At 43.5% G+C, this 9,106-nt stretch overlaps 1 protein-coding gene across 1 annotated transcript in view; it reads right to left on the reverse strand.

Annotated features, from left to right (window-relative positions):
- dennd6a (DENN/MADD domain containing 6A) overlaps positions 1-9,106 on the reverse strand; it is a 36,517-nt gene that overhangs the window by 10,352 nt on the left and 17,059 nt on the right. Inside the window, exons 7-14 of the mRNA XM_015400665.1 lie at positions 7,250-7,329; positions 6,892-6,951; positions 6,752-6,807; positions 6,115-6,237; positions 3,407-3,502; positions 2,166-2,260; positions 822-887; positions 674-738 (exon numbers count right to left, since the gene is read on the reverse strand). Coding sequence (XP_015256151.1) covers positions 674-738; positions 822-887; positions 2,166-2,260; positions 3,407-3,502; positions 6,115-6,237; positions 6,752-6,807; positions 6,892-6,951; positions 7,250-7,329 — 641 coding nt within the window. The remainder of the gene's footprint in view (positions 1-673; positions 739-821; positions 888-2,165; positions 2,261-3,406; positions 3,503-6,114; positions 6,238-6,751; positions 6,808-6,891; positions 6,952-7,249; positions 7,330-9,106) is intronic.

The raw sequence follows: 9,106 nt of genomic DNA on the forward strand, positions 1-9,106 counted from the left end.
CTTTAGCGACTCCAACACAGCCGTCTTCACCTCTGTGTACAGTGCCGACAGCGCCCCCAACGGTCAGGAGGTGAATCGATTCTGAAGGGCTCCCGCATCGATTATAAATTTTGCGTGTAATAACTGCGATGCATCGATTCTTCAATTATTTTACCCACCCCTAATATTTAGCATTAATCAGTAAAAAAATATAAATAATCACCGAGTCCGGGAGCGGCCATTTTTGCCCAAGTATAGTAACACCTCTCTCCTGACATCTTCTGGCAGTGACGTCACGCTGTAGTGACATCACCCTGAGCACTGCGCATGTGTTAACAAGGAAGTTCTCCTTCTTCTTCTAGATTGAAGAGTGGGAGCAGCGCCATCTCTCGACACTGAGTCTGATGGTTTGTGGATGTGCAGTGTGAGCAGGTAGATTGCATCACAGCGTTGGGCCGCACAGTGTGAGAACATGCATCGGAGCTGTGAACATCTAAACCCTGCGGATTAAAAATATCGCACAGTGTACGCCCGGCCTAAAAGGCGCTGGTGCGAAGCTAGCTGATCTGACAGGAAGAAAAATCTTCTGTAGAAGAACCAGAACAGACAGGGGATCCGTTCAAACAAGCAATAAATAAAATGCAGATTTGATTTCAGACCCCTTCGTCCCACAGGGCTTTAGACGGTTTGCTACCTTCTGGAGCTGTTTGATGATCTCTTCATCCTTGTTGAGATATGGCTTGTATGCAGTGTACACACCTGTGAGGAAATCACATGCAGAGCAGCTTAGAGGCAGAGAAGGAGCTACAAGCTCCGAACATAAGCGAGTACGGGATGTTTACCTGGTTTGGAGTCCAGAGTTTTGAGGTTTTTTAGTTTCTTGACTTTCATGTGCTTGGCCAGCTCTCCTGGGAGGGAACAGAGGGGAGGACGGATGGATGAGCAACACAACCATAACACCAAAGAAAGGAAACACGACCCAAACATCTTTCTAGTGTCACACCTTGATGATTTAGCCACCGTGTGCCTAAAACGCTGGCATATGCTAACTTTTAGGGACGCACGATATAATCTGCCCCCTATCGGTATCAGCCGGTATCGGCCTTAAAACTGAATATCGGACATCGGCCACCCCACCGATATTTAACCCGATATTTGATCAGCTTCTGAGTTTTTCTAAAGTCTAAAAAAATACTACTTCTTCCTCAAAAACGTCTTTTTTACAGACTTAAAAACTTCTAAAGACGAGGGAAAAAATATTGATACATTAAAATATCCCAATATCTTCATATGCTGATATATTGCCATTTAAAAACACCATATCAATCTCTTTTACTAATGAAATATTGCTATATGTCATCGTTATGCTACGAAATCCCCCGAAAATTCACCAAATGTTGCCATATTTTTATATGTTGATATATTGACGCGGTATCGATCTATTTTACTAACAAAATCTCACAAGAATTTGCAAAATATCACGAGAGTTTGTAACAGAACGATGAAATTTCACCAGATTTTGAAAGTAAAATAGATCGATACCGCGTTTTTAAAAATCTATTTGATATCAGCATATGAAAATATATTTGAGTTTATTATTTTTCAAAGTGTCAGAAATGGATAACAAAACTGCTATTTTCAATGACTACTTATTTTTGTCCAGCTTTAACATCGGTATCGATATCGGTTATCGGCTACATGAGTTTAAAAATATCGGCATATCGGATATCGGCCAAAATCCCAATATCGTGCATCCCTACTAACTTTCTATGTATTTTTTCAACGTTGGGCGAATACATAGCGTATTCCTAACGAGTCCAGAACTTATGTCCAACGACAGCCTAACTTATGCATAACGCACGGCGGCATAATGCTGAGGGGGGGAGCAATGTGCCCCGAGGCGCCTGGTCTGCATAAAAAGATGTCTTTGATCGCGGTATTAACCTAGCTGCTGTTTACCGCCAGCACCCAAAAAAAAAAAAACATTTTATAAAAAGAAAAACGAAAAAGAAGAGAAAGGTTTGCAGTCGCAGCAGATTAAGCTTCATGTCTGCTAGGAAGTACCCATAACTTATCCAACGGATGGCAGCTTTTCCGCCAGATTTTCCGTACGTCAGGCATACGCAGGTCTAAATCATCTCGGTGTGACAGAGGCTGGAGATCAGATCAGCGCCACAGATGCTTACCCGCTTGCTTCATGTCTCCGATGCGGATGATGTGCGGCCAGTGTTGCAGAGTCTTTGCAAAGAAGGGATTGGTCACTCCCAGAATCACTGACGGCCTTCAGGTTCATTCATTCATGACGACAAAACAGGATAATTTAATTCAAACATTTCTACTTCTTATTGGAGGTTTAGTAATGAGATTACATGGCCTCAGTGTTGTGTTACTGAATCATCTGATATATTATCTAACGCAGACGGACCTTTCTTTCAATGCAGCAATACGTCAATAAATTCAAATATTCTGGGCACCTTTTTGTTTAAGGGAAGTAAAGGCGATGAAAGACACTATGCATGTCCTTTTTTTAAATGGCACTGTGATGAAGGGTTGAAAACCAAAACCAAAGAGGTCGGCCACGTATTTCTCCATTGCTAAAAACAAGCTGTGTGCTGCAGAATGCGCTGCAATGCTGGTCCTACAGCTGTGATGTTAATCGCACGTTTGATACCATTCACCTATTCACTCACACTCACACAGTGATGGTGGCAAGCTACATTGTAGCCACAGCTGCCCTGGAACTAACTGACAGAAGCGAGGCTGCTGTACACTGGCGCCCTCTAACCACCATCAGTAGACAATGCAGGTTAAGTGTCTTGCTACCAATTAAAGCTACCAACAAGCAAGTCCAAACTTTGTAGTAGTATTAATCAGCAGGAAGGGGGGAGATCAGCTGGTTTTTCTCTGCCAATAGCAACACAAGGAGCATGATGGCTGCCAATGCATTTACAGGAGATTTAAACGTATTACGTCGTACTCAACCCTGGTGCAAGTCAGGGAGGAAGAGGGTTTCTGACGCAGGGAAAAAAATGTTGGGGGCGGGGCTTAAAATCTGTCCTTGTAGGATCAGGGATGGTTCCTTCGACACAGATGAACTGCAGCACATTTTGAGTTTATTTACTGCTTTTAGTAATGGAGGCTTCAGCTGCAACACTGAGCTGTATGGCTTTTGATTCCAGCTTCTTCAAATAAACCAATTAGCTGCATATTGATTCGTCTTTTGCTCATTAATTGTTTGTTGGCCCAAAGTAGATTGTTTTTCTTTCTATGAATAAAGACGGATTGATTTCATTTTTGACCTTCATGCCCTTGGGGATGCCCTGGTTTTCTCATTAGGCAGCAGCACATTAGTTCTGCGCCCCCCATCATGATGCGGCAGTACTGCGATGGCTTTGGTCAGAGCAGAAGGCAGTGCGGCTGTACTCACGGAGCCTGCGTCCTGGTGGTGTACTCCTTGAACTCGCTGTCATGGATGGTGAAGTACGGCCTGAAGTCGCTGCAGTAGCGCAGAGGAGAGATGCAGCTGCAGAGAGAAGGAGCACAGGTTCTTCTGTTAGTTCACCTCCAAATCAAAGACCTGCTGGAAAATCTGGCTTTACTAAAGCGACTGGAGGTGAATGTGGAACCGCCTCTGGATATGGTTCTGTCTAGTTCTAAGGAGAACTTTGAATATGCTGAAAAAAAATGGATGGGAAGATGTTTCCATCCATGAACTATCCATTTAGCAGCTAGCTAGCGCACGCAGATCAGTAATAAGCTTTAACACTAGAACTCCCAAGGCCGTCATTTGGACGGTTCTGAGATTTTAAAGGGAAAGAACTTTATTTAAATTAATCGCATTTTGTTCATGTTAACCAACTTCTCCTGGTTCTATATTTGCTTCATTTTCATGTGATTTTTTGTAACCATATGTATTTAAAAATACATATGGTTAATTTTACCTCAACCTCCCACAGCCATCATTTTGATGGCTCTATTAGGCCCCGTCCACACGAAGTCAAAACGAACACGAAACGCTGATATTTTCCAGAACGTTTGTCGTAAAGACGGGGACGTAAAATAAATGTGATCGTCCACAGGAATGCATGAAAACGCTGCAAAATGTATGCCAGGCCTGTAAGTGGCGCTGTGGTGCCAAAGCAAAAATAAGCGACGAAATGTTGGGCATGCGCACTAATATTTATACATGGTTGCCCTGCGGGTCCATTTTCGTGGTTCAGTCAAATTCAGGTGCTGAACTATGTGGTCGATATTGCTCTGTTCTTCCTGGAGATATTCCAGAAGAAGAAGATTCTGTTGTAAGCCCGACAGCAGGGTGAGTAGCATGAGCAGCAACCATTCAACACAGTACGGCCCCATTGTTGTTGTGATACTGTGTCGCGCATGCGTGTTTAGAGGCGACGCTATGACGCATGCGTGTAAAAAAAAAAAAATGCGGTTAGAGCTTAAAGATGGAAACGCGAAAACGGCGTTTCAAAATCTTCCCACTCTGAAGGCTGAATAAAAAAAAAGATCGTTTACAGACCCCCGAAACGCCGGCTTCGTATGGATGAGAGGCTGGTTTGGTGAAAAATTTGTGCGTTTAGGCCAGGGTTTGGCTTCGTGTGGACGGGGCCTTAGTTGCTTTGTAAATTCTTCCTGCAGTTGATTAACGTTGGTACCGTTGCCTTGCAAACAACATTCTCCCTAGTACTCTTTGACCAACACAGAAAAATGACTTGCAGAAGAAATGTAACCGCAAAACAGGCTTTAGAAATGCCCCAAAATATTGATGATAGCAATTGGGGTGGAGATGCAGAGACTGATGAAGAGGACTGGATAGGAAGCTGCTCAGATTCTGACAATGAATCCGAGGATGATCACCCACCCACGGGAAACATCAGTGACCCATCAGATAGTAGTAAAACCTTTGTTCAAGGCTTGGATAGCACTGCCCATACCCAGGTTCACTCAGAGTCCAAAAAGCCAAACCAGAGCCGCTGGTCTACTACAATCACACACAGGTTGGCATGGATGTGTAGGATCAGATGATTAGAAAGTATTCTGTAAAAGCTCCAAGGTGTCCTGTGGCTGTATTCTACCATCTCCTGGACATAGCAGCTGTAAACGTGTTGGTTTTGTTCAGGAGCTGTTTGAACGTTACTGTTGGAAAAATTATGTATAAGATACTTAATGTTTGTTCTTATGATGTATAATTAGTGACATATTACTGTTCCAGAGAGGTGATGCACAAGCACTATAGGTCAACTATCAGGAAGTATTGCTCAAGGTTAACGAAACCAGACGGTTCTTGGACCATTTCACCGCAAGACATTTAAATGCAAATTGACCTGTTCACTGAGGCTGCAAATTGAATTGTATTTCTTGTTTCCTATTTCTTTAGCGCAACCTTAGCTTGTGTAACTAGGGATCCCCCCTCTGACTTTAATAAATAGCGAGGAGTAAGGTGAAGACTGTGAATTGTCACTGTGCCTTCTTTCTTTCCCTGTATGTATGTATGATGTTTTAGGTGCTTAGACCTGACAGTTACCGTCTCAAGCAGAGATTTTATCCTTGAACTGATCAAACAGTTGCGTGCAAACCGCAGGTTACGGCCCCTCCCATGCAGTGGAGCCAGCTTTGGCGAGGAGAAGAAGACAGCGCCAGGTGCTTCAGTGCTGCACAAGAAAACGCTAATATGATGTTTGTCATAAATGTGAAAAGGTGATGTGGGGGAAATGTTCGGGGGGGATCGATCAATTTCTGTAAATAAAATTGAAAATTTGAACCTGTGTGGTAAAACAGTGTATACTGATTTATTTTTAATACAAATTTAGACCACAAATAAAAATAGCGTACAATACAGCCTTTAAAAGATATATATTAGACCTGTTTTAAAGGTTTACATTTCCACAATGGGTTTAAATCGCACACTAGGAGCATTTCAGTTGATGACATCATCACTAGTCATGCGTTCCATTGCGTCAAATTGACGGCCAGTGGGAGGTCTAGTAGGATCAGAGCTCTGGGAGTCCTAGTGTTAATGACTGTGACATCAGGCAGGGTGAACCCTTCATCACATCCGTGTCGCTGATCATTCATTTCATCCAGATGTGTGCTCAGATGTGTGCATCAAATGCTTCATAATGACCTCACCTGACCAACGCCAGCACGGTGTCCGCCGACTCAGCTGGCGACGGCGCCATGACAACAAGGGCCTCCCCTAACAACACCAACTCCCAAAGCATCTGGATGTGGAAGAAGACCGGGTGGAAGCACCTGGAAGAGGAAACCAGGATCAGACACCTAATACGGATCCTCCATCCAAACACAGATGCCCCGTTTGCTGCCGTAGGAGGAAACCGGAGGATTTCTCATTGACTTCCTTACTCCTTTAAGCAAGGCATAGAGTGTACGATTTTTTCAATTGTTGCACACAGCTACAGCTCGAACTGTATGATGAAACCCTGCGGTTTCGTTGGAAAGCGCAATCGAAAAATTCTCGCATGACTCGAAAATCAGCCCAAAATAACAACAAAATATACAGCATACGCCCCGCTTTAGCTGGCTGTAACAATCACCATGGGTACCATTCATCACAGCTTCCTCCTCTGCAGCTTTAGCACCATTTTCTGTTCATTTGATCAGATCAGCCATGTGATGCTAAATAATCTGGTTATCTGTACTTTTACTGAAGGATCCAACAGGTCAGCGACCTGGCTGAAGGACTTCCTTCCCTTCCACAGTCAGCTGCAGTACCCCCACTGGGCAGCAGATGGAGCCACAGACTCACCTGAACAGGTCCACTTCATGGATGGTTGGCAGCACGATGGAAACTAGACTGTCGCTCTGAAAGCATGAAATAGTTCAGCGTAATGTGTGAAACGACATGACTGAAAGGCTGAAACAGGACTGACCGGTGGGGCCGTTTACCTGGGTAGACTGGACCAACTGGGAGGTTCCTGGTTTATCGTAGCAGGTTGGGATACGAACCTGATAAGATAAAAATAAAAACTAAGATCCAATAAACAACGGTTAAAAAATGCAGCATCAGATGAAGAAACAGAAAACTGAAAGCAGATCCATGCTTGTTTTCTCTGCGGCCAAGTGGATAATTTGCCTTAAATTAAATGACAAACATGACTGAATAAATGATCAAAGGAAAATCAGCTACTCTCAGAGAGCCGTGAATAATAACAATGACAGCCTTTTTCCTCATCCCATCTCTACAACTACTCCTCATCATTCAAGTCTGGTCTGAATCGGTTTGCTGTCTCTGCTGAGGGACTACCTTAATGACGACGCCCATTATCGGCAGAGTCAGGACTCGTCCAGGATGAGGCGGCGGCCAGCGGTCCATGTCGTTACAAGCTGTCGAAAGAGAAGAGCAAAAAGAGATAAAACCAGGACCCTCCAACGGCTCCCGGTCAGTTCTGCTGACTTCCACTGGTTCCGTCCATGAAAACTCATTCAGATTAACAAACGATAACAGGCCATCAGGATGGGACGGTTATGGATAAAAACAGGAACATTTCAGAAACCAGCAGAGGAAGCTACCAGAAAACTGAGGTTTGGTTTCCTACACAACCCTGTTTGTTGGATTTTACTAGACAGACCAACAGGAAGTGGAAGATGACTGAAATGGAGGGAAAATTCTCTTTAAAGTGTTAGAGGTGTTTGTATTCCAGCCCTTTATGTGGAAGGAGGCGGTTTCCTCTGGTGGTGCAGGTTTCCTGGGTGGGTTAGGGTTGAAGGTCTGTTAGATAACATCCAGCATCATGGAGGCTCAGAGACACAGCAGAACATCTCCCTCAGATGGACCAGCTGCAGGCCCCCCCGAACCAGAAGGGATCCAAATAGAGCCACTCCCCTCAGGCGCATCACTGCAGCTGTTCGGCCAGAGACGTCATCAATGCCGGTGATTGAGACGCCCGGTCGTCATCAATCACTGCTAGGAAGTGTGTTGGTGGTGGGCGTGAACGCAGGGAGGATCCATCACTCACCTTCTGGCTCACCCTATGATGGGGATGAAGTCTGGAGGAGAACTGACGGTTTCCTCCTGTGAACCCCCTTTATACCAAAACGCTGCCAATACGCCATTATACAGTAGCTGGAAGGTAGAAACACGTTCAGCGCTCGTCTGGAACACGTCAGATACGATGATATGCGTTGGAGAGAAGTTCTGGATAAGTTATGCATCAGTTATGCACGACTTACTCATAGGTTTTGGATAAGCTGGAGGCCACGACTTATGAGTAACTAACACTTAATGTATGTCAACGTTTAAATAAGTTACCTGTAACTTATGGCCCATATATGGCATATGTCAGTAAATTTTAAATTTAGAGTTTCTCGATGTACTCGCCGTATGTCGACGTGTGTCAGCATGTTTCAGCATAACTTATACACAACGTACCCATAACTTATTCAATATGCCAGTGTTTTTTGCCAGATTTTTCAGAAGTCAGACATACGCTGGTCTAAATCGTCAAGGTGTAAAGGGGGCTTTAGGGCCAATGAAGATGTCTCTGGATGTTTTGATTCTCAGACCCTCAGCAGGAGGAGCTGTTGCTTGTCCTCCATGTTTTTCCCCACAGAAGAAATGTTTCCAAGTGATCCAGACTGATGTTTTGCAAACAGAGTAATTTGTCAATTGTTTCTTCGGTTAATAATTGGAGAGCCAATGGTTGCTTAAAGAAAACTTTTTCACAAAATCAAACCAGGTGAAACTAAAACGTTACCACTTGAGGACGCTGGATGGAGCACAATGACGGAAGAAAAATTGTTTTTTTCATCTTAAATGCAAAATGTTGGTACATATTTTTTTACAACTTGGTATAATAGTTACTACTCTAAGTGGGTCACTCTGTCAGCATGTTTTAGAGTCAGTATCCCCAATACTCGTATAACCTATTACTAAATTAGTTGAGGATTATTTCAATAATGAATTAATCCGATTGTTTTAACCCCAATTCAAATCTAGTTTTTCACTAAATGACATTTGTTGTTACTTAGAAGCAATTGTCCATTTTGTTAGGCTGCCACATATATATATATATATATATATATATATATATATACTCACCGGCCACTTTATTAGGTACCCCATGCTAGTAACGGGTTGGACCCCCTTTTTCCTTCAGAACTG

The sequence above is a fragment of the Cyprinodon variegatus genome, unplaced genomic scaffold (assembly GCF_000732505.1).
Source record: "Cyprinodon variegatus isolate N-32 unplaced genomic scaffold, C_variegatus-1.0 Scaffold1131, whole genome shotgun sequence".
NCBI classification, from domain to species: Eukaryota; Metazoa; Chordata; class Actinopteri; order Cyprinodontiformes; family Cyprinodontidae; genus Cyprinodon; species Cyprinodon variegatus.